This window comes from Malaclemys terrapin, chromosome 4 (assembly GCF_027887155.1).
Source record: "Malaclemys terrapin pileata isolate rMalTer1 chromosome 4, rMalTer1.hap1, whole genome shotgun sequence".
Lineage (NCBI taxonomy): Eukaryota > Metazoa > Chordata > Testudines > Emydidae > Malaclemys > Malaclemys terrapin.
This window is the reverse complement of record NC_071508.1, coordinates 90,805,479-90,830,138: the sequence shown is the minus strand read 5'-3', so window position 1 is coordinate 90,830,138 and position 24,660 is coordinate 90,805,479. Positions and strand designations below refer to the sequence as shown.

The 24,660-nt window shown below is 40.9% G+C and overlaps 1 protein-coding gene across 3 annotated transcripts; it reads right to left on the bottom strand.

Annotated features, from left to right (window-relative positions):
- Positions 1-228: 228 nt before the first annotated feature.
- Positions 229-23,623, bottom strand: LOC128835453 (cytosolic phospholipase A2 zeta-like). 3 transcript variants are annotated; one of them, XM_054024949.1, is made up of 17 exons: positions 23,559-23,623; positions 22,555-22,604; positions 21,979-22,021; positions 20,986-21,052; positions 19,461-19,630; positions 17,617-17,730; positions 13,646-13,683; positions 11,040-11,175; positions 10,379-10,515; positions 8,811-9,033; positions 7,863-7,977; positions 6,577-6,714; positions 5,901-6,008; positions 4,524-4,718; positions 3,449-3,615; positions 1,939-2,125; positions 229-675 (listed from the first exon to the last, which is right to left on the bottom strand). In XM_054024949.1, the coding sequence occupies exons 1-17, from the start codon at positions 23,589-23,591 to the stop codon at positions 455-457; spliced, it is 2,142 nt and encodes a 713-aa protein (XP_053880924.1). In that variant the 5' UTR covers positions 23,592-23,623; the 3' UTR covers positions 229-454. The 3 variants fall into 3 exon arrangements, with proteins under 3 accessions (XP_053880924.1, XP_053880925.1, XP_053880926.1); XM_054024950.1 differs by having other exon boundaries at positions 23,537-23,615; XM_054024951.1 differs by lacking the exon at positions 20,986-21,052.
- Positions 23,624-24,660: the final 1,037 nt, after the last annotated feature.

Sequence of the window (24,660 nt, the reverse complement as noted above, 5' to 3'; positions counted from 1 at the left end):
TTCTTTTGCAAATACATACACCCTTATTATCAACCCTAGGCACTTCTTGATGCCACCCTGACAGTACTGAATATGGAGCAAAACCCTCCTTTCCCCGAAGAATAGGCATCCTGGGGATTAGTTTACCAGCATTACATATTTATCAATGGAAAAGCATCACTGGCTTAATCCCATTGATTCACACATTGCACAGGAACACAAGAGCTCAGTAAGAACATACAGACATGCTCATACAAAAATATTTTAATGCTATTATTAAAGCTCCACTCACACACTTCACCCAGAAGTGAAGTCTAGCTGAGACATTCTGTATTTGGAGAAGCTACGAAACATAGTTGAGTTATCAGCTGTGTTGGTCATTTGCAGATACCTTAGCCCTTTGGTGTTCCTGTCTGAAGCTTTCATGTATTCAGTGTCCTGCAACCAGTCAATAGCCTAATTACAAGGCTGCATCTTATTTCCTTTTGGCATTCTTGAGCACCCTTCTTTTCATGCCCAAAGTAAGGGCTTTTAAAATAGCTTCCTTGTTGTTCATAATATTGTAGCGGCTTAATTCCAGCAGCCTATCAAATTCATTGGGTTGATATGTGAAGTTCATAGAATGGTAAGGAGATTTTTCTCCTTCAACAGGGAAGTTGCCAAAGGATTTCTCATCTTCTGTCTCACGCTCGACTCCTGCAGACAGAAAATCAGACAATAACAGTCTTCACAGATCCCCTTAACAAGATGCTCCCATGTTTGTGCAGGAGCAGAAGGAGGTACTACCATCACGGTTTATCATAAACCTGCCCACAAGTTGATGATAGATAGATAGATAGATAGATAGATAGATAGATAGATAGATAGATAGATAGATCGATCGATCATTGGCTCCACCAACTCTGCAGAAGGCTCTTTTGTCCTGTCACTGGGTGCAAGCAAGGTTCCTGACAAGGTGAAAATAGGTGTATGGTTGAAGCACTTTAACCACATAGGATTTTCAAGCCCTATACGTGGTTCCTATCTCACAGGCAGTGTGAATGGTTTTAATTCAGAACTTTTTCAGCTACAGAGGGGAACCCAGAGTCCCTTATCCCCAGTACTCCTCAGCTTTGCATTCAAACCTTTGGACAATACAATTCCATATGCCAATGTTGTTACGGTTCATAAAACCAAACACCACAGAGCCCATTGCCATTATCCTAATACAAAATTTCAGCTTAAACTCAGACTACAACATTTTAAAAATGAGGCCAAAGCTATGACAGAAGCCCCAACCCCGAGGAACCCAGAATCTCTGGTAATGGAGTAAAGAGGGCTTCTGAAAACTGAACTAACAGTACACCTGAACAAATATACTCTATATGACAAAAACTACTTTGGAATATTTGAATACATTAAAACAGTTTTAAACAGATGGTCTGTTCCACCACTGTCTGGCAGCTAGAGTAAGGAACACCCAACCTTTATATTTCTGCATTTAATATTATAAATATTTAATCACTTTAAGTAGCACATTAATCATATTTTCTTGTGATACTGAAGATGGATATTCTGGTGGCCGATGTCCAATATATATTTACTGCTCCAAATGATTCTTCTTGTAGGGCAGGTTTACACTACAAATTTGGAGCTGCGCTGCTGTAGCGTGTCTGGTGAAGATGCTGTAAGCCGACTGGATGGAGGTCTCCCACCTCTATGAGCTATGTCGGTGGGAGAAGCTCTTCTGCCCACATAGCACAGTCTACACCGGGGTTAAGGTCGGTTTAACTACATCACCCAGGGATGTGGATTTCTCACAGCCCTGAGTGACGTAGTTATGCTGCAGTAAGCATGTAGTGTAGACCAAGTCTTAGGTTCTTAGGGTTCAACGTTGTAAGGTGCTAAGTAACCCAGGACTATGGGGCTAAAAATGCTCAGCACCATGTATAATTGAACCTCGCCTACACACTTCCTTACCTGGTGCCTTGTATTTCTGGAATGTGTTGTTCACCAATGGAAAGTGAAGCACTATCGGAACTTTAGGATTGCGATCATCCACGAACATATAACACTCCTTGGGCTTCTGCTTATCTGTTTCACTCACAACAATATGTGGAAAGGGGATTTCCCGTTCTTCACAATACTTCTGGGCCTGATGCAGCACCTGAACTCAGAAGACAAAAAGTAAAGTTATTTTCTTTACTAGATGAGATCTAAAAATCAGGTGGTGCCAGATATTCAAAAGTGCTCAGCTCCCATTTAGGCATCTAAATAAAGATGAGATTTTTCAAGTGCACAGCACTCTGAAGTTCCCATTCTGACCTCATGGCCAGATTTACAGAAGAGCTCAAAAGAGTATATGTCTATATAGTGCTTAACACAGTGGGGCTTCAACCTCAGCCTCCAGGTACTATTGTAATATAAATGTTATCATCAATTATAACAATGTAGTTGTCTGATTTGGCTATTGTTATCTCTAACCACTAAAAAATGCCCCCCTCCGAAAGCCAGGGACAGAACCCAGGATTCCAGTCTCCAATATTCTATTGCTGTCTAGCCAACAGCTGGGCAACCCACTGGCAAAGTGTGCGTCGTGTCGCGTCCCCCTGTAGTGGCTGCTCCATACAGAGAAGAGCAATTATTCTTGTAACTCAAGTAAAGACTTGTGCTGGGAATGTGAAAATCCAGAGTTCAAACTCTGCTGATGATCCATATGGCAGAGGATTTTTTTTTACTGCAAGCAATAGAACTAATTTTTTCCAGTTTTCTTTTTTTTTAATTGGTTTATTTAAGTAACACAGCGAGAAAACATCCTTCAAACATGCTTTATATATATTTTTTAAATCTGTATATTATGGTGTGCCACATTTTGGTCATTTATCACACATTTTGATTGTTGGTGTCACACACTGGCAGTTTGTGGGATGAGAAATTTGCTTTGAAACTTCTCTTCCTTGTGTTTTTAAATCTATGTCAAGGGCCCTCAGAGCCCGGAATGTGCAGTGTCATGTCGAATTTCTAAATATACATAATGTTCATTTAACATGGCATTTTTAAGTATAGAAAAAATGATTCATCTCATATGGAAATGGTTATTTTTTAGACTGATATTTGTCCATCAGGAACTGGACTGAGACCATCAATTTATTTCAGGTAAATCACTAAACAGCCATCAGTTGGAAATCTACCAAATTGATCTTGGATTCAAACCAATTACTACAGGCTCATTGATTTTTAAAGCCAGAAGGGATAAATATGATTATCTAATCTGGTCTCCTGCATAACATGCCACAAAATTTCACCCAGTAATTTCTGCAGCAAGCCCCAAAACTTGACGAAAGGTCATATAATGCATTATACCCAGTAATAATTCTCTCAGTCATTGAGATATGTCTAAATAGGGCATTTGACCATTCTGATTTCATCCATGATGTCCTGGTCAGCACGCACATGTGTTTGCCTAATTCTACTCCTTTTTGTCTCTCACCTCAAATGGAGCTTCCCAAGAGTAGTTGAATGACAAGATGACATCTACATCTCTCTCTGGCTGAAGCACCAAAGGAAAGGGAGAATTGATAGAGAAAACCCCATCTATCAAGTACAGGCTGTGTTCCATTGGAGTTAGCTGGTTGGGAAAGGCATCCTGGTGAGTGCCTGAAAGACCCCAAAATCATACTGGTCACTGAAGTACACAAAACACATCAATCTAATTTCAGAGAAAAGGTGAAAATCATCTGGGACCCTAAGGAGAAATGTTTAAATACCCTGGAATTACATTAACTGTACTCCCACACCCCAACACCCAGACACCACCAAATCAAACTAAGTTACCTCCACCCTGGACTCTCAGCAAAACGAGACAAATCAAAAAAGATCTATATCTGAGCACCACAGAAAAGCTGATAAGCAAACACCACCACAGGAAACAAGCACCTCATGTGCATTAACTAATCTGTCCTCACAACACCCCTTTAAGGTAGGGAAGAGAGATTAAGTGACTTGCCCACAGAGAGTCAGTAGCAGAGCTCAAAACAGAACCCAGAGCTCTCTAATTCCTGATCCAGTACCCTAAGCACAAGCCCTTCCTTCCTTCTGGGACAGATAACTTTCATATATGGCAATTTCCAATACAGTCAAAAGGGATTTGAGATGTTTTTGCTCTGAATTATATAAGCCCAAGTCTGCTGTCATATATACAAGTACAACCCTGTCATTGCGGTTGTCTGTTTGTAAATGAAGACTGCATTTGGCCAACAGCATTTCCATTGGTGGTGTAGGTGACTTTACTCAAGGAGATCTGGTTTACACAAACCCCAGTGGCAGCAGACACAATATGTTTTAACTTGTTTAAGACAGCAACTGCATTTTGACCATCCTTCTATACTGCCAATTGAATGGTTTGCTCAGAGCAGCATCTTGCCCATTTTATAAGCTTTACAGCGGTATGTACTTAGATGACACATACTTGCACTGTCACTGCCCGGTCATCTTTCTCTTCCTAACTGTCCCCAATTCCTCTGACACACAGCCTGGTTTCTCTCACACAGAATCTTGTTACCCACCTTTCCAGGTCACAAACTCTTTGGCATTGACGTAGTCCCTGTGAAGGTACAGTCCACGCATGAAGTTAATGTTTTCCCCAGCAGAGAAGCGAGACTTAAATAAATCTTGAAATAAATGTGAGAAAGCTCCACCTGGCATGACCATTCGCTTTTCTAACTGTAAAGGGTCCAGAGTCTGGCGTCCACGAGCCTCATCTGCAAAAAGAAACAAACAAACCAGAATTCAGATCTCTTCATCCAAGCTCAAATTTCACTATTCCCTGAGCATTTTACCCTGAGTTCAAGACACCAGCCATTTTATACTGACATTTCCCCCTACAACAGCTGGGATTTTAAACACAACTGCTACTGTCTTTAGCAGGACTCATGTAGCTAACACCTCAAACAATATTTTTTAAATGACAGGTATTATTAAGCCCCCACCTACAATAGAATGTTGAGAAAACAATTAAGATAGTTGTCTCCAACCTTGTATACTAGAGTTAAAATCTCTAGTATACGTGGGGCCTACCCATGTCCCCACTTTGGACAGTGCATGGTTTTCACCTGGCTAAGTGGACACAGATAAGTACTATTTAAACTACAAACTTCAAACATATTGCAAGTGCTTCAGGGGACAACTGTGATATTGCCAAATCCTCTGACTCCATAATAGTTGTAGTGTAAATAAGTCCAGAATCTGATGCTGTCATGAAGTTTCAAAAAGTTGTGGTGCTGCCTAATTTCTCTTTTTCTTCATTATATTGGTAAGGAGAACCTGTATTATCTCTTGTATTACAAACTATTATCCTTTCTTATCTCCTCTGTCAGTCCCACACAATGTTCCCATTATCTAAACCAGGGGTCTCAAACACGCGGCCCTGCCAAACAGCTGTTTGGTGGCACTTAGGACTTTCCAGGAGGGAAGGGGGAGGAGCAGGGATGCAGCACGCTCAGGGGAGGAGGTGGAGAAGAGGCAGGGCCAGGGCAGGGATTTGGAGAAGGGGTTGGAATATGGGCAGGGAGGGGGCGGGGACTTTGGGGAAGGGGTTGGAATGGGGGTGGGGAAGGGGTGGGAAGAGGCAGAGCAGGGGTGGGGTCTCATGGAAGGAGTGGAGTGGGGGTGGGGCCGAGGGCAGGCTTTTGTATCTTTGTATGAAAAGGTTTCAGTGATGTGGCCCTCAGGCCAATGTACTAGTCCTCATGTGGCCCTCGTGGTAATTTGAGTTTGAGATCCCTGATCTAAACTAAATGGGCTACCAGTAGACAGTGCTGTTAAGACCCTCCTAAATTATCTTCTTTTATGTTGTGAGAAGGGGTTACTTCCTTGAATGGAGGAGATATTTTCAAGGCCCTTTCATATGACTAAGAAAAGCCCAGTCTCTGTCTATCCTTTACCTATAGCTTTGATGGCATCTTTCAGAGATTCTAGAAAGCCAACTTTTGAAGAAATGACCTCTTCCCAGATTTCATCTAGATTGGCAGCAAAGGCACTGGCCCATATTCCTGAAAATGGACAAGGAAAGTATTAATTTAGGTCCCCCAGACTTCTCAGGCACTGAACAGCATGACCAAACTCAATTTCACCACATCAGATATGCATCATATGCAGGACAAAATTGGGATAGGACAGATTATGTTCACAGAGTGTGGTTAGGTGCCTCAGGCCTTGACTACACTGGCGCTGTACAGCGCTGCAACTTGCTGCGCTCAGGGGTGTGAAAACGCCCCCCCTCCCCCCCGAGTGCAGCGAGTGCAGCACTGTAAAGCACCAGTGTAATCAGCGCCTGCAGCACTGCACGCTCGCTCACAGCACTGCACGCTATTCCCCTCAGAGAGGTGGAGTACTTACAGCGCTGCGAGAGAGCTCTCACAGCGCTAGCGGCGCTGTGAATTGCCAAGTGTAGCCAAGGCCTAACAGTCTCCAGGGACAACATCTTATGCAACTGTGCAGCTGTTGATATAAGTCACTAAAAATTAAATATCTGATTATTCTTAACCCTCTCATCAATGTGCATCAAGTTACAGTTGCTATAAAGCATAATAGAGTGTTTCTAGAAGCATCAGATCTTACCCTGCAGAAAACAAATTCTGGGCTCCAGATGTTTCCCAAGTAGCAGCCCATTGAAGAATTCACTGCCAAAGTCTTCTATGCGGATAAAGGCTCCATACTTGTGGGTACCAAACTCATAGGGTGTGAACTCACACCACTCTGTGAAAGGGTTAACCAAGATAATTATCTCACAAATACACTTGAATAAATGTTTTCATCCCCAGCCCATTCCTGTGAGAATGACTAAGAGAAGGGGTAGGCAACCTATGGCACTCGTGCCGAAGGTGGCACGCGAGCTGATTTTCAGTGGCACTCACACTGCCTGGGTCCTGGCCACCGGGGGGGCTCTGCATTTTCATTTAATTTTAAATGAAGCTTCTTAAACATTTTAAAAACTTTAGTTACTTTACATACAACAATAGTTTAGTTATAATATTGTAGATTTATAGAAAGAGACCTTCTAAAAACATTAAAATGTATTACTGGCACGCAAAACCTTAAATTAGAGTGAATAAATGAAGACTCGGCACACCACTTCTGAAAGGTTGCCGACCCCTGGCTAAGAGAATAATTCAGTTTCTTAACCCATACTAAAGATGTCTATTATGCATGAATAATGCATGAATGCCATAGGTGAAATTCTCCTACATACATCTTACGTATGGCGTGCGAGCAATATGATTGACAGGAGGTTTATTTAACAGAGATTCACGGGAATTCACTATTAAGACTTTTCACCAGCATCGCAAGCTGATATTTTTAATGGTGGCAAAAGGACTGAAGAATGAATGTAAAGAAGTATTATTGTGCCACTAACAGGAATAATTAAGTAATGGGATTTTCAAATCAGCCAAACAAAATTTCAATCCATCATATCAGCGTTTAAAAGCATGTTGGAGACAAAAAACAAATAAACATCAAATAAAGATGTGCATATCCCCACAGAGAGATACAGCCAAAAACAAACCATGTCTTGGCATTACAATTAGGATTGCCAAATACAATTCGAGAGAAGATGTGCTACTGAACACATCATTACACGTATTTAAAAGGCAGGGAAAGTTAGGTATACATAATGGGTGAAACCCCAATGGAGTCAATGGCAAATCTCTCATTGAGAGTTTAATGGGAACAGGATTTCACCCAGTACATTCAATGTAGCGAGGGTATGAAGGAGAATTTATGTTGCTGCCCACCATCATTACTATGCTGCAACAAGATTGGGAACAAGGACAAAAATAATTAAAACTGAGGGGGAAATGTAATTTACAGATTTTAGAGGGGGGAAAAAACACTTCACTTCATACCTGTAAATTCATGGCTACTGACATTGGGCTTCACGTTGACAGCTGCATAGATAGGGAAGGGGTTCTGTCCCCACCTGACTGCTGACTGCTGGTCAGACAACTTCGATGGATCCTGCTGGATATGGCAGGGAAATGTCATATCACTTTGGTGTTCAGTTTTGCCTTTAAATAGAAGGTTCCTCTTGCCCTTGCAATACCATGTGACTGATCTGACCAATCACACAGCATGAATAGTGAACAACTCAGAGGAAATTCTCAAGCAAATTCTCTTTAGTTTTTCATGGGCTTTTTAAAAACCTCATGGAGTAATTTGTCGAATTCATGATTTCATCTTTTGGTATTTCCACAATCCAGAAACAGAAATAACGTAAGAAAAAATTAGATCTCACAGTGTTTAGTACTCATAAATGGTTCCTTTAGGCATCAAGAGAGACAATAAAAAAACATAATAGCAAATACAAAGTACTAGACACACATACCTACTGAGGAAAATACTGTGAGCCAGGGATTCTGGATTTCTAATCCTACCCGTCTCTTATTCAGCATTTGGCCTTAGACAAGTAACATAACCTCTCTGTGTCAGAGCTACGCCATCCGCAAAAAGAGGTAATGCTTATCTATCTCAGAGGTGTTATAAAGATGAGTCAGCTCATGGTTGTGAAGCATTTTGAAAATACAAAATGTTATGTATTTATGATTATCATAGGATAATTACTATTACATTAGCATGGAATAGGTTTATGATTAACATAGGATAATCACATGGGGCTTTAATCACCGTTAGATATTATTTAAAGTTTTCATTTCTCTGTAAAATTCTGTTTCTCTCTGGGAGAAGTTTAAGAAGTGTTCCACAAGTCTGAAGAGATAAGTTGCCTGAGGCTTCAAACAGGTTTGTTAAACTCCTATTCTGAAGACAAATCATTCACAATCCAGGACTCTCATTACCTTCTGTTGTAAGAAATATTCTATGATAAGGCCCCACAAATCCGTGAGTGTGACCTTCCGTCCTTCTTTCTCCAACAAGACCAGCTGCTGGAAATAATACACCAGTCGTTCAGCAGAAAATGCCCCCACTTTGCTGCTGGTCACAAGTTTCCGAGCAACGCTAATTGCATCCTGGAGATCGTTGTGGGACCAGTGAGGGTCTTTGTAGAGTTTAGACAAACACCTAGTAAAACGTCCACCAAGTTTTTCAGTAAACAACAAATTATTACACAAGATGCCAAATGTCTGGAGAAAGATGGCTGCCCTCCCCACATTGTGATTTGAACAGAACTGAAAGTAACATCACTGTTTTTATTTAACAACATATTAAATTGTAGTCTATAGCACACCTTGGAATCTTCAAGGAATTTGCTTTCCTATTAAAAAATTTTATGATAGGTCACAGTTTGGGCCTCAAAATTGCATTCTCTTAAAGTCTTAATATCATATCTCTGTGTACACCCTCAGACTTTCAGTAACAACCTAATTAATTATTAGTATGAAGAAACTTTCCTAAAGCATTGATTACCATAGTCATCTAATGTCTGGGGCTTCCTATGTGCCCTCTTTTCTTTACCTCAGTATCTCAGACTACTTTAGGCACAAACATACCCCCTTTCCAGTGCCTTCCCTCTAACTTAATTCACATTATTTTTTCTTAATACCTAGACATACTTTGCACACCTTTCTACAGGCCAATTTATTTTAATGCTACATGGGCTTGTCCCTTGATTTTTCTGCTACAAGCCTGATATCACTAAAACCTCATTTCTTAGAAAGAAGACTTTCAGTGGCAAAGGGACTAAGGCCCCAGAGAGATGGATCTGACTCACTGAAACTGGAAGTAGTCTGAAATCTTTTGATAAGAATTATGTTAATGAAAATATTGCATGAATTGAAGAAAAATGCTCACTTAAAAAGGGGGGGGGGGCAAAGATATTATACCTTACTTTCCTGCTTCTCCTTTTTATCACTGATTCGGGGGAGGGAGGCTACTCAGATCCCCTCTCTCCCTGTGATGTACTCCCACAATGGAGATCAGCGGGGCACTTAAGCTGGAGCTCCCTCAAAATAAACAACAGGGAGCTGCCGATAGGGCATCCCCGGTGAGGGGCCCTTGATTCTGGAATTCAATTCTCCCTACTTGGTCTGCCAGAGCCCAGATTTCTTAACCTTCTGAGCATGCTACAAATCTCACCTTTTTTCTCCTTTAGTTAAGGCTGTTGAGAGGGGGTGGACCAAGGTGGGTTTATTTATGGGCAGTCCTCTGGGTATATTTATCCTGTAATTTTTAATTTATGGGAGAGGCACCCAGAGCTTGAATGGGCATCTATTGATGAACTTTAGAAATCTGAAGGATAATTAAATAAGTAACCAGATGAATAACAGACTATGGAAATATATGAGCTTATCACTGAATCATCCATGTTGATAAAAGTAAATTGTGTCAGAAGAGTATCATTCCCCAGACTATGCTGACTTGGGTTCTCAGGTCAAAGGACTATGGGGGAAAAGTTCCAGTGACATACCAGGTGGATCCTGAGATTCCACACATATACATCAGGATATCCAAGAGGTCAAGCTGCTGGAGTCCTGACAGATTGCCATAGAAAGCAGTCATGGCTCTCATCCCACCTCCTGATCCCACTACTGCCACTACAGGGATCTACAGGAATAGAAAAATGAAAGGCTATGAAAAACATGCAATTGAGTATACTGCATTACATACATATGTATTAAATTACACACACACATACAAGGTCATTTGGTTTTAGGTTTCATTTAATGGATTTTCTCATTATAAACAAAAATAAAATATGGGAGGTAGTAAGACAGATAAGTATTCCTATGAAAGGGCTCTGTTGACATGAAAAATCTGAGCCCACTATATCCAAATCTTCTGCTCATTTAGCCTCTGTAATTTTATCCAGGAGTATGAGCAGCCATTTTGGACAGAAAACAGAGACTATTAGCAGCTCAAATAGCTTTCTCCTGTTTTTTTCTGGGTTGTTTGTCCCTGTTCTGCTACTGTAAATCCAAACTGTGACTGTCTTGTATTCTGAACTGCTTTTTCAAAACCTGTGTGCTTACAATCTATTTTCCCATTAGGCTGAGGTTCACTGACAGTACAGTTATCTCCCCCTAAAACTAGTCACAAAGGACAGAGTTCTCTAAAAAAGGATTTCATACCTCATCTTTCTTGGGTTCCTCTGGCAAACCAAGTGTCTTCTTTAGGGCATGAGAAGCTATTTTCTTCCTCATGTCCAAAAATTCTCTCTCTCCTCTACAGAGGTCAAAACTGATGCGCACATCAAGATCCTGAGAGCTACTCCCACAAGCAAGAGGAGAACAAAGGAGAATAGGAATGGCAAAAAAGAGAGAGATGAACTTTCAGAGAGCCCTTATCACTTGAGACTACCTCTCTGATTTTGTATCCTGCCTCACCAGTTAAGACCAGCTGAGAAGAAATTAAATGCATTTATTTTTCCTTGGTTTTCATTCATACCTGTGTTGCATTCTTGTTTATGTTTTACTAGTATCTGATTTTAAAGAACCAAGCTGTCCAAGTGATAAGAGCCATGAAAAAAGCACAGTTTGTCCCATCTCTGGAACAGTTTTCTTACTTCAGCATTCCAGACCAAACTTCACACTTCAAGACCCTCTGAAAGGCCTCACATCATCAGGACCGCCTCACAAAAATGAAGCTTCCAAACTGCTCTCTTCCATCAGATAATTAAACATTAAAAAACAAAATAAAATATTTAAAAAATTGTACCTGACAAATCTGTTCAATCACCTATACAATTTCTCAGATGATACATGTGGAGAAAAACGTTTATACAGTCAAAAACGCATAATATACACTCTTTAGATAAATCTATTACAAATCAGGGAACAGTTAGAAGCAAGACATCAGCAAAACAACTGAAGTTAGTTCTAATGTTCTTCCACTCACAAGATTATGCAGTCAATTCACTTTTAAGCTGTATCCCTTCCCCAACCCTGCTTTCCATTTTGCCTTTTTACACCATAAGCTCTTTGAAACAGGGCTCTGACTCCTTACATATTTGCCGAATGCCCATGCATCTCAATAGAGCGATAGAAGTATTAATATGTCTAAAAGAATTGTAACAACCTCCCAGAAAAAGGCAGATATAAAATCTGGTTAGAGGAAAGTCCTAAACATTCAGCAGATTGAAAATATTTTAAATGTGTATTAATGACATGATGTGTGGTTTATACCAGACCATGCCTTAAACAGGAATCAGCTATACTTTGAAAAAAATATAATCTACCAATAATGACATACATTGTACAGGTTGGAACTGAGTGCTAGCTCTCCTGCCCATGCTCATACATGCATTAGTTTATGGATGAGTTCACATATTACCATTTGAAGCAGCTTTCATCCAGACCACATCACACAATCCATTGTCTACAGCCAAGCTCTAAGATACAACCGCATTTGCTCCAATCTCTCAGACAGAGACAAAAACCTACAGGATCTCTATCAAGCATTCTTAAAAGTACAATACCCAACTGCTGAAGTGAAGAAACAGATTGACAGAGCCAGAAGGGTACCCAGAAGTCACTTACTAAAGGACAGGCCCAACAAAGAAAGTAACAGAACGCCACTAGCTGTAACCTACAGCCCCCAACTAAAACCTCTCCAGTGCATCATCAAGGATCTACAACCTATCCTGAAGGATGATCCCTTACTCTCACAGACCTTGGGAGACAGGCCAGTCCTCACTTACAGACAGCCCCCCAACCTGAAGCAAATACTCACCGGCAACTACACACCACACAAAAACACTAACCCAGGAACCAATCCCTGCAACAAACCCTGTTGCCAACTCTATCCACATATCTATTCAAGGGACACCATCATAGGACCTAACCATATCAGCCACACCATCAGGGGCTCATTCACCTGCACATCTACCAATGTAATATATGCTATCATGTGCCAGCAATGCCTTTCTGCCATGTACATTGGCCAAACCGGACAGTCTCTACACAAAAGAATAAATGGACTCAAATCAGACATCAAGAATTGTAACATTCAAAAACCAGTAGGAGAGCACTTTAATCTCCCTGGACACTCAATAACAGACTTAAAAGTGACAATTCTTCAATAAAAAAACTTCAAAAACAGACTTCAATGATAAATTGCAGAACTGGAATTAATTTGCAAACTGGACACCATCAAATTAGGCCTCAATAATGACTGGAAGTGGCTGGGTTACTACTAAAAGTAATTCTCCCTCTGCTGATACTCACACCTTCTTGTCAACTGTTGGAAATGGGTGACATCCACTTTGATTGCATTGCCCTTGTTAGCACTACAAAAGTAATTTTCACTCTCTTGCTAGTCACCCTTTCTTGTCAACTGTTGAGAATAGGCCACTTCCACCTTAATTGAATTGACCCATTTGCACTGACCCCCCACTTGGTAAGGCAACTTCCACCTTTTCATGTGCTGTATATATATACTGCTTACAGTATTTTTCACTCAATGCATCTGATGAAGTGGGTTTTAGCCCACAAAAGCTTATGCCCAAATAAATTTGTTAGTCTCTAAGGTGCCACAAGGACTCCTTGTTGTTTTTGCTGATACAGCCTAACACAGAAAAATCCCTCTACACTAGGAACCTTTTTTCATTTGAGACAGTCAAGTAAAATGAACCGTAAGTGTGACTGAGATATGTAAAACAGTTACCAAGATAGTTTATAAATGAGAACAGTATTTGCTTATCATATGTTCTTTTAGGAATTTCTGGTATCTGACGCACCTCTCTTCAACCTTCACAGTTAGATCCACACCTTGCCCCTGGAAAAGAAGGAACAATCCTGAACCAAAGGATAGTTTTACAGACGGTCTCACCCATAAGCCATAAAGAATTCCCACAGCTTATCGTAAAGTAATTATACAAGATCTATCCAGAAGTAAAGCCAACTCAAAGACAGGCCATGTTATGTTTTCACCATACACAAAGAACAAATATATGCTTTAGTCAGAGGGAGCTTTATTGTAATTAAGAAAACAAGAAAAGCTAGCAATAAAGTCACCATAAAGGAACACAGTGGTGTACTGTGACAATGTATAGAATATGTGGGACACTATATTGTTGATACCAATATTATAAAATTGCAAGGAATCTGACCAGATACGCTGTGTGAGGTATCTGCCAAAATGTTACCATTTGCCAAGTATGATAATTTTGTTTATATGTTTGTATCACCTTTTATTAGGAGTTATAGATATGTAGGGTATTTCCAAACTTGTGCTTTGTTTCTGGGTGACACCCCCAGACAGATTGGCACCAGCACTGCTTAGCCTGTTTGATGGCCCTTCAAGGGTCATCACTTGTACAATGTATCCACTGAAAGGAGCCAGGGAATACACCTCATGAGTCAGCAGGACTTGTAGGGGCATACCTATGGACAGAGGCTTTAAGGCTTTTCCATGCCCATGGGCTGTGAAGCTTGTGTTTGGGACACAAAATACAAGCCACATAGCAATAGGAATATAAAGGGCAGCTGCATCATCTGCTTTTTGTCTTCAATCGTGCTTCTTACCTCTGGAGTAACTTTTCTACAAACTGAAGCTCTGAACAAAGGACTGAATGACCCATCCAAGCTGTGGATGTGTTCCAGAGGGATTTTCAAGCCAGCCATCTCACCAATACTACTAAGAACCTGATATATGGACTTTGAAGTCTCTGGGTGTATCTGAGCACTTTATCATTTAACAAGTCTCTTCCTGATCTTTCTTTTTTCTTTAAAATAAACCTTTAGTTTTAGGTTTCAGAGTGGTAGCCATGTTAGTCTGTATCAGCAAAATCAACGAGGAGTACTTATGCCACCTTAGAGACTAACAAATTTATTTGGGCATAAGCTTTCATGGGCTAATACCCTCTTCATCAGATGCATGTTTGTGGAAAATACTGTATTTTCCACATAAAGGGGGCTGTGTGATTTCTTTTTTAGCTTCTTGATAACCAGTATGGGGAATCAGAAGCACAGTTTGTGACTGGTTGGTAAGTTTAACTCCAGTGTTAACGAACCACCAGTTTGGGGAGTGTCTGCTCTCCCTTTTGCAGCCTGCCCTGTCCTTGGCATTTCCAGTGAGTGTTGTCCTAGGCACACCGGGTCACATGTACATCTCCTCTAAAAGTGCAAATTGAACACAGAACCTGTCACTGTAGAAAGTTCAGTCTTTAGAGATTTAATGATCTGACATCAATTTGAATTATTAAATAAATTAGTAAAAATTGTAAAGTTACTATAAGTAACGCAAGCTGGCTAGGAGAGAAGCCACTTGTTTTGGGGAGGCATTTGCAGACATCTAGCATAACCTTTGATCTGAGCAAATAAACTTTGGTCAGTTCGGTATACCACAAAGCCTGATAAGGGGAAGGATTCTCTCTCAATTTGGGGAAGTGAAATTAACTATTGTGTAAACTAGTGCATAAGTGGCAGACCATATTGTAAACACCTCTTTGTATACGCTGGTACAGCAACCCAGCACAATGGTGAGCATTCCCGGCTGGGCCCTCTGGGAACTACTGCAATAATAGATAATACAAATGTATTTCAGTGTAGGATGTTTGGTCTGAACGCTCATTGTATAAGCGTGTAGGATTTGAAATCAGATGGTATGAGGATACTTATCTGGAGCAAACCTGAAGCCATATTATGGAGGTTCTGCCAGAAGTTAAAAGTAGCATAAGGATTTTCCTTTTAATTGGCCACATTAAGTGTTAATATTTTCTCCAATTTCAATTTTTTTTTAAATTTAAAAATTACAAAATTTAGCATTTTTTTTTAAACTTAGAGAGTTTTTAAGGTGTTAGCGAGTTTGTGAAGTTACTGTGTGTTATAATAATCACTTTTTCAAGATTTTCAGGGTTGGATTTTCAACTTTTTTGTAAACCATTTTTGTGAACTACCAATACCTACAGAATCATAAAAATCCACATATGGCAAGAACATGACCGTTTTTGGTAACTGGAATGCTGGCTAGGACAATAAATACATGGATTTTGACAAATTTTAACAAAAAGAGCTAATTTAGTTCATTCACATAATCCCGTCTTCAGCATGTGAGTCAACACAGCAGAAGGTGTTGAACATGAAAGTTTATATAACAGAGGTTTTTGGACATCACAGCTCGTGTGACGTAAGATTCTGGAGGCTCCTCCTAACAGTTCACTGAAGATGACACAACACTGTGTGATGAGAAAACCCATCAATGTAACCATAGAGATTATAAGCACAAAAACATAGTCAGTACATATCTTGTGACAGATCCAAAAATCCCCTGTGTTTGACCTTGCACACTACCTTTGGGTAAAGCTCAATCTCTTCAGATGTGGAGTGATAAGATATTCTGCTAATGACTCTAAGGGGGGCCTTTGTGACTTCCCACTTTGCCACTGCGGCCAGTGAGAAGATGTAGACAACAAAGCTGCGGGGTACACCCATCAGCAAGGGCTGCCTGGTTCCTGCATGGATTTGCATAGTGCCCTTCCCTCAGCTATTGAATGGTTAAGACATTTAAACTAATATGCTTGACTTGATTGCCTATGTAGATGCAAAAAAAGCCAAGGGCCTGGAGGAGGGAGAGAGTAAGAGAATGGAAACATGAGACAAGCCACAGCCAGATAGACAGAGGGAGAAGCAGGTTTAGTTGCTGAGCTGCTGGATCTGTGCTCACCCAACACTAGCCTCTGTCTCCTCCTCTCAAGAGAGGAATAGGGCTAGCAAGAGCAATACCAGCTCTCTCTTCCAGAGTCCATGGGCATACAAAATACTTCTTGTGATTGCTCGTCTCAAGTCAACATGGACATCTCATTTCTTCCCAGCTCCATAAAGAGGTCCTTGACCAGCAAGACCAGACAGAGAAAATGCTGAACTGAACAGGGGAAAAAACAGGGCTCAATGAATTTATACACAGTTTTGCTTGTTTTATTCAATGCTTTAAATTAACCCATGAATTGTAGACAAGATTTCACTCTTTCCTCCTATTTACCACATCTGAGAGATGACCGCTCCAACTTTACTGTGAGGCAGCAATAACATGCGAGTGAGTGCTCATTAGGAGAGACAGACAGTATATAAGGGGTTAGTTACCGTGGGCTTCCGCAGTTGAATCCAGAAAATTTAGCAGAGCACATGTCTTCTCTCTAGCACCCTATCAGACAAGCCAAAGTGGATAGGATTTCTGAGCCAAACCCAATTCCAAACCGAAGGTCAGGTAAGTGTGAGAGGATGGGGTAATTAGTAAAGGGAAAATGAAAGGCACAAAGGGAGAGATAGTGGTAGGCTTATCCCTATCAGCCCCCTCATTCACTCCTACCCTTCACTTCCATTATAATATTGTCCCCCTCTGATTATCCCCTTTACATTCCTTATTTGCTCTAACAACCAACTTTCTCCTTATCTCCCTTTATTCTCAATCAAAAGCCTCTCCTCCTTCAATATTCCCCTTCCTCCATTCCTTATCTCTGACTCATGCACCCCTTTCTCTTCCCTCTTATTGTAGCACATAGCAGCTCCAGTCAGATCCAGGCATTGCTATACTAGGGTGCTATATAAACACATTGTAAAAAACAGTTTATGTCCCCAAATCCTTCTGTCTTTAAAAAACCAACGCTAACAGTAACAAAAACACAACATAGAGCTTAAAAGCACAAAGCTTAACTTAGTCCACCATTTCCATGCCCCCAAAAAACCTGTGCATAGAAAGAGAGACTATTACCTTTCCTAGTGGAATGCTAATTTCAACTTCCTGTCCAAGAGGAAGTGTTGCAAGAGGGATTGTTCCCGTCCCTAAGCGTGCAGTGTGCATTTTCAGATCCTCACTCCATCCCTCCTAGGAATTAAAATGCTTGGTTTACATACAGAGAAAAGTAACTATTTCTATATATTTATAGAAGCATCCTTCCATCACTCAAGGTGCTGTACACTTGTTATAAAAACATACTACTCAACTATGTGCTATTGACTAATAGAAAACCGTATGTACGCTGTTCAAATGAGTAAAAATGGCTGGTGGTTTAATTATCCAATAACAAAAACTTTATTATGTCACAGTTCAGATCGAGACACGCAATTCAGGAAAAGATGTACCGATAATATCTCCTTAAAATATCATTAACTTTGAAAAGTTAAAAATTACAAGCTAAAATTACATAAACAATTCTGACCTACCCAGTTCACACAAGTGGACCATTATACAGAAACATTCCCAAAGACCAGCAACTAAATAAACTTGTCCTTTGAACTGGATACATGGTAGTATATGAAGGCCCAATCCTATTTCCACTGAAATCAATAGTCCTCTTTCCTTTGACTTTAATAGGAGTTTGACTATGCCCTTTTTAACCTTTAATAAATCTATGTGGCTCATGTCAGCACCTCCCCTTCCCCCACACTCTGGCTCCATGCGCCAATCTCTTTGCCTAGACAGTCCCAGTTCTCCTCCACTCCAGCTCCTTGTCAGATCTGTTCTAGTCCAAATCTCCCCACAACTCTTCATCCAAACTCAGTTTCCCAAGCCCAACCAGTGGCTCTCAGTCCCATCTGTTTCCCTCCCTAGCTCCCAGTCTACTTGCCCAGCCAGTCCCATTCCATCCCACTCATAGTTACCCTCCTTTCAGCCTTCAGTCCCAGTTCATCCCCTAGGCTCCTTGTTCCAGTCCACTACCCCGCCTACCCCCCTACCCAGTACAGCTCTTGTCCCCTCTAAATTTGAGTAAGGTAGCTTCCTCCTCCACACTCCCTAGGCGTCAGCAGGAGGGCCATGGAGAGCCCAGGAGAGACAGGCTCCCTTGTTCCCACTTCCAGTGTCTGGCCCCAGCACAGTCTGCAATTGCAGAGATGTTCTGCTTAGCTCCAAGGTAGGGCATGCCCAATGTGGATGGAATTCTCAGGGAATTCAGCTACAAAGTTCTAGCATTTCTCTACTGACCATGTACAAACTGCAATTTTTCAATGGCTACTAAATTGGCCAAATTTGAGCCGATTTTCATAGGGATGGTGAAAGAAATATGCCTGACACAAATACCACCCTCCTGCCAAATTTCAAGTCCCTGCTCCAAGGAACAGGGGTGCTAGAGCTTCTCAAAGAAAGGGTCACCCTGGTGGGTTGTTGGGTTTTTTTTAAACATGGGCAAAACAATGTCTTTTTCCCTAGGCACATTCTCAGAAACAGCTCAATCATTTTGGCTGAAATTTTCCAATTTAAAGTTTGGTAAAGTTATAAGCAAATAAACAGCATCTTATTATGGGAAGTGTTGGGCCCTCTTAACAATAGTCGGCACTGCCAGCCCCACCCTATAATTATTTGTTGTGTATTCTCACATCCAAGAATTAATATAAATAGTTATTATTTTAACATAATGAACTTATTTTCATCAACGGGTTTAAGAGCTATGTCAACTTTGCCTCTAACACTACTTGTCCAACTGGGGTAGTACATGTAATTATTATGAATGGAACGGAAGTCAGGACCCTAGTGTAATTTTCAGGAGCCGAGGACCTGGCTTCAGAATAGATTTGCCTGGCTAGTGGATTAAGCCTCTGGCAAATGCTGTTTCTCACCTCTAGGACAGTTGTCGTTTGCAGCAGCTCCAAATGCATCTCTGGGCAGATTTCTCTGTCTACGTGGAAGAGAAATGGGATCTTCCTTCTCTCTTCTGAATCAGCACTGCAGAAAGTGGATGACCGATTCTCAAAGGCCCCTGGCACAGACAACTTGACTTGACAGTTCTCTGAATAAGGAAATGAAAGATTCAATCCACACAATTAAGAGCATAAAGACAGAAAAGGAAATCCCTAATATACTACTTTAGATTGCAATCAACTCTCCTCAAGTGACTAATGCCTCAACAAGAATCCCCTCCCAGATGCCAGAACTTCTCACATCCTCCAGAACAGATTTAACATTGATTCCCCAACACCCTGCCTGCAATGCTTCTCTGCTGATCATCTCCAGCTGTCAAACCTACATATGAACCCTTGTAACATTAAGATGGGTTTCCTGTTTTCCAGGTGGGTTCTGCTCATCCAACCGAATACAGATATGGTGGCAGCGGAGGTGTGTTAGCTGTGCCCCCAGCACTGCAGATAGCATTGAGGGACTGCATTAAGTGAAAAATGGGAATTTTGTTTGGATGGATTTTGGCAGTGAGGGGGTAGTGTTATTTTACAGAATACCTACAGAATTATCCTTGTTTGCCCCAGCTGTCATCCTCACAATCCCCCTTTTGTAGGAATGTCAGTATCTGCCCTTTGTCAGCCAGGTGAACAAAAGGTCCTGTTAAGGTCCCAAAGGTCCTGTTAAGCCCATATCAATGTTTTTTATACAACTCCATAACAAGGGGGAGTGCAGTTCCTCACCATATCCTCTGCCACTTAACTCCTGAATTGGATGTATATGTCAAAGGAAGTATATATCCATCACAGTTCAGGGCAACTGCACCTGTATTCCCCCCTCGCAGTCCCTTGAGTGCACCCATGCTAGGCTCTCAGCTCCTCAACTGTCCTCTCTTGGGCAGAGACCACATTTCTCTCCCTCTGGATCAGAGTGTTTCAAGGCTGCACAGTAGTTCCCTGCCTACACTGTGATATCCCCAGAAAGCCAGACTCCATAAACAGGCTAGCATCTGCACTTAGCTTTCTCTTTAAAGGGTATGAATAGATGTAATTGCCAGCAGTTTTAAGTTACCCCACAGCCCTTTTTAAGCAAGCACATTTATTCTTAAGGTGAAATATTACAGAGAAAACATATTAAAAACAATAAAGGAACCTATATGCATGCTAATAAACTTGCCAGAGATCACCCCTCAACTCCAGAAAGAGCTCTGTTACTAGTCAGTCCTTCAAACCCCACAAAGGGGTTTATCTGTGACCACAAGTTCATAACAGCCATGAATAGCTCAGTTTTTCCTTTACACAGCTTGGGCCTTTGATCCTGGCCTCATGGAAAAGGTGATCAGCAGACAAAGGCCCACAATAATACATAACCTTTGCATTTAACACAATGGACTCCAAAGATACTTAACTTAATTCAATAAGGTTTTTCAAGGCTATTGCAGGAAATTGCTATGTCTCTGACAAGACCTACCCTGTATTATCCATTTGGTCTTCTCATTTTTATTGATGGAGCCTTGAACACACAGGCAGGGATGAGCCTATGTGAAAAGAATGGGCTGTGAGAACTTAACTCTGACTAAGAAATTGTGTTCATTTCCTCACGGATGCTAATGCTAGTTTCTATGATGAGAAGTTGCTAGATGATTAATCCAAGGACAAAACTAAGGTCAGTTCAAGACAAATTTGTTCCTGCATCCAGAAGATCATTCCTCCTCAGCAAGACTCTCGTCGCAGTGCTCAGAATGACTCTATGGCTTGAGCACCTTCCTCCAACTTCTTATTCCTGGTTGCTTCCGACCTAAACCAGTGCCAAATAAAACTGGCCTGGAGAGATTGGCTCCTAAAATCATTTGTTATTAAGGAATGGGAATGGGAATGCACAGGAATGGGAATGCAGGAATGTGAAGAGATAGATGTACCACTATCATCTTCTATGGAAAGCAATGTGTACCTCAGCACTGGGAGAGGTCCAAAATACTCCCACCACCACACACACATTCTCCAGAAACACAGCTTTTCAAAATCTGCCCCACAGCAAACACTCTGCAATGAAAATGATCACCCCTCTGCCAGACACAGCAATTTCAAGTAATGCTTGCAGGTGACAGTGTAACATATGGAAAAAGTGGGTCATGTCATCCTTTACTGGTAGGTCCACTAGAGTATAACAGCCTACTACTGCAACCAGTAATGGAGTTATTCTTTAACTATTCTATAACTAATGGAGTTACTCTCTAGCTCATGAGGTTGAGGTCTCTTCTGTGGTATTTAAAGTCCCAGGTACATACCCAGCTGACACCCTGTGGGGAAGTGGGAGACATCACTACATTCGCAGCCAAAGAGAGAGTCTCTCTGATTTGAGAGAATGAAAGGGGAGTGTGGAAAGCAGTGCACCGCCAACAGCACAACCCACACCAAATAACAGTCCTCCAGCATGGTAAGTAAAATCACATCTTCTACTCACCACTAGAACTCCATTGGTAATGGCCTCAGTGTGGGGAGCTGTGCTGTGGAAATGAAGGGATAATATGAATGAGTTTTGGTTCCTTACCTACCTCTCTCAACTCTCTGCATTTGGGGCCTAAACTGTGATAGGCTTTTTATAAGCTATAATCTGACACTGAAGCAAATGCTTCCTTTATGTCAGACAAAAGTTTTCCACTGTCAGAGGAGAAATAGCATCTTGGTTTTATACAGCTGCTTTGGATTCTCCCACCTTGTCACAGGATAGCCAGAACCCAAGAAGGAAGGATTTGAACAGGATACCAGTCATCCCAGACATACTGCAACGAAACACTGGAATATATACTGTGAAATATCCAGCTGCATTAACCTGCCCTAGACACATCTAGGATACCAAGATTGTGACTTCCTCGGAGCAGTGCTTCAACAACCCCTTCAAACTGAGGAAGGGGCAGCTTTGTTGACACATATAATCGCATCCCCTCACATAGTGAGTGTACTGAGAAGTACTACAGTGGATTGTAAAGGGTTAATTCAAAACTAGATGTAAGTTAGCAGCACCTGGTGGGTACCTCACCTTTCTTCCAGAGAAAATTCCACATCCAACTCTTCTTTCCCCTCCTTTTCCTTGAAAGAAACCAGACACACAATGGGTCAGCTGAATATTGGAGAGCACATTTCATAGCTCCAGACCCATCCCAGTCCTTTTTTCCCCTTCCATGATAACTTCTATCCATAGAATATCTATGGATAGAAATTCCATGCTTGAATAATAAAGTATAGCAATAGGAATATACTACCAACCACCTGACCAGGATGGAGACCAGGGGAGGGGGGGAAGAATACCAAAGAAAACCCCCACAGTAGCATTTAATTTAAAAAAGGGGGAACGATACAAAAATGAGGACGCTATGAACATGAAAAGGAACAGTCACAAGAGGGAAATGCCTGCAAGCTGCATGGAAGCTTTTAAAAAAGACCATAATAGAGGTTTAAACTAAATGTATACCCCAAATAAAAAAAAACAGTAAGAGGATCAAAAAATGCCACCATGGCTAAATAACAGAGTAAAAGAGATAGTTAGAGACAAAAAGGCATCCTTTAAAAATTGGAAGTCAAATCCTACTGAGAAAAATAGAAAGGTGCATAAACTCTGGCAAGTCAAGTGTAAAAGTATAATTAGGAAAGCCAAAAAAGAATTTGAAGAGCGACTAGTATGACACACAAAAACTAACTGTGAAAAAAAATGAAATACATTAGAAGCAGGAAGTCTGCCAAAAAATCAGTGGGGCCTGTAGCCTGACCCAAAGTTGGGTAAATATAAATGTAACTTAAGGATCAATAGGTTCTTGTCCCAAGATCAGACCCAGTAAGATTATTATAAAATCATCATATAATTTGGGAACCCCGATGTGCACAGGTGCAACACTCACATGATAGGAATTCTTTATATACATACATATATGATTTATTAATAATTTAGCAAAAATTATACACACACAAACTTAACAAAGCAGATAGAGATAATACAGAAAGTACATTTGGACGTCCATACTTACACCCTTATCTTTCATACTTAACCATTATCTTTCTCATCACCGTCATCATCCTCATCTTCCCCGGTGGCCATCATTCTGGCCCCTCCCAAGGTCTACATTTCTCCAACCATTCTGCTGCCCCTGGGATGTTACTTTTATAGTAGCTTATGCTGATACTGCCATGACCAATACATATTCAATAGAGGTCCTTATTTGTATTTCCTTCCCTTAAGGTGTCCATTTTCTATAGGTTAGTATATGTATGATGTTACCCTATTAGTATACACATCAATTTGCTGTCATGGCAGCTTTGCGGTCAGAGGTCCTGTCCGGAACTTTCCGGATGCTGGTGTCAGCTATGTTCTGTGCTGGGGTCAGTGGGTGGCTTATGTAAGTCTTCTGGACAAAATTCCCCCTCTTGCATGCTACTTTCAGTTCCCTATAACTTATGAGTTACTTAAGCTTATCTATACCAAAGGTTATAGGCCTCAAGCCTCACACTATCTACTAAAGCCAAATCTTACAGGATAAAAGCCTGTAGGTTCCTTGTATTACTACTAAGCACAATAAATGAATATAATACAGGTAAGCTGGCCTACTGGGCTACAGGCCATTAGATGATTGAGGTGCTAAAGGAGACAAGGAAGACAAGGCTGTTGCAGAGAAGATAAATGAATTCTTTGCACCAGTCTTCATTTCCCAGGATGTGATGGAGATTCCCACACCTGAGCCATTCTTTTTAGGTGACAAATCTGAGGAACTCTTCCAGATTGAGGTGTCAATAGAGGAGATTTTGAAACAAATTGATAAATGGTAATAAGTCACCAGGACCAGATGATATTCAACCAAGAGTTCTGAAGGAATTCAAATATGAAACTACAGAACTACTAACTGTGGTATGTAACCTATTGCTTAAATCAGCCTCTGTATCAAATGACTGGAGGATAGCTAATTTAACACCGATTTTTTAAAAAAGCTTCAGAGGTAACCCTTGTAATTATAGGCCAGTAAGCCTAACTTCAGTACCAGGCCAATTGAAACTATAGTAAAGAATAGAATTATTAGACAGAAAGGTGAAGATAATATGTTGAGGAAGAGCCAACACAACTTTTGTAAAGGGAAATCACCAATTTATCACAATTCAT

Bases quoted from the DNA above. Each gene is read 5' to 3' on its own strand.
- LOC128835453 (XM_054024949.1), bottom strand. From the start codon at position 23,591: ATGAGGATGATGACGGTGATGAGAAAGATAATG. The intron at 10,516-11,039 runs GTATGAAATCCT...CTATTCCTGTAG, and splicing joins AGGAACCCAAGAAAGATGAG to ATCCCTGTAGTGGCAGTAGT. The intron at 4,719-5,900 runs GTAAAGGATAGA...TTCTTTTTGCAG, and splicing joins AGATGCCATCAAAGCTATAG to ATGAGGCTCGTGGACGCCAG.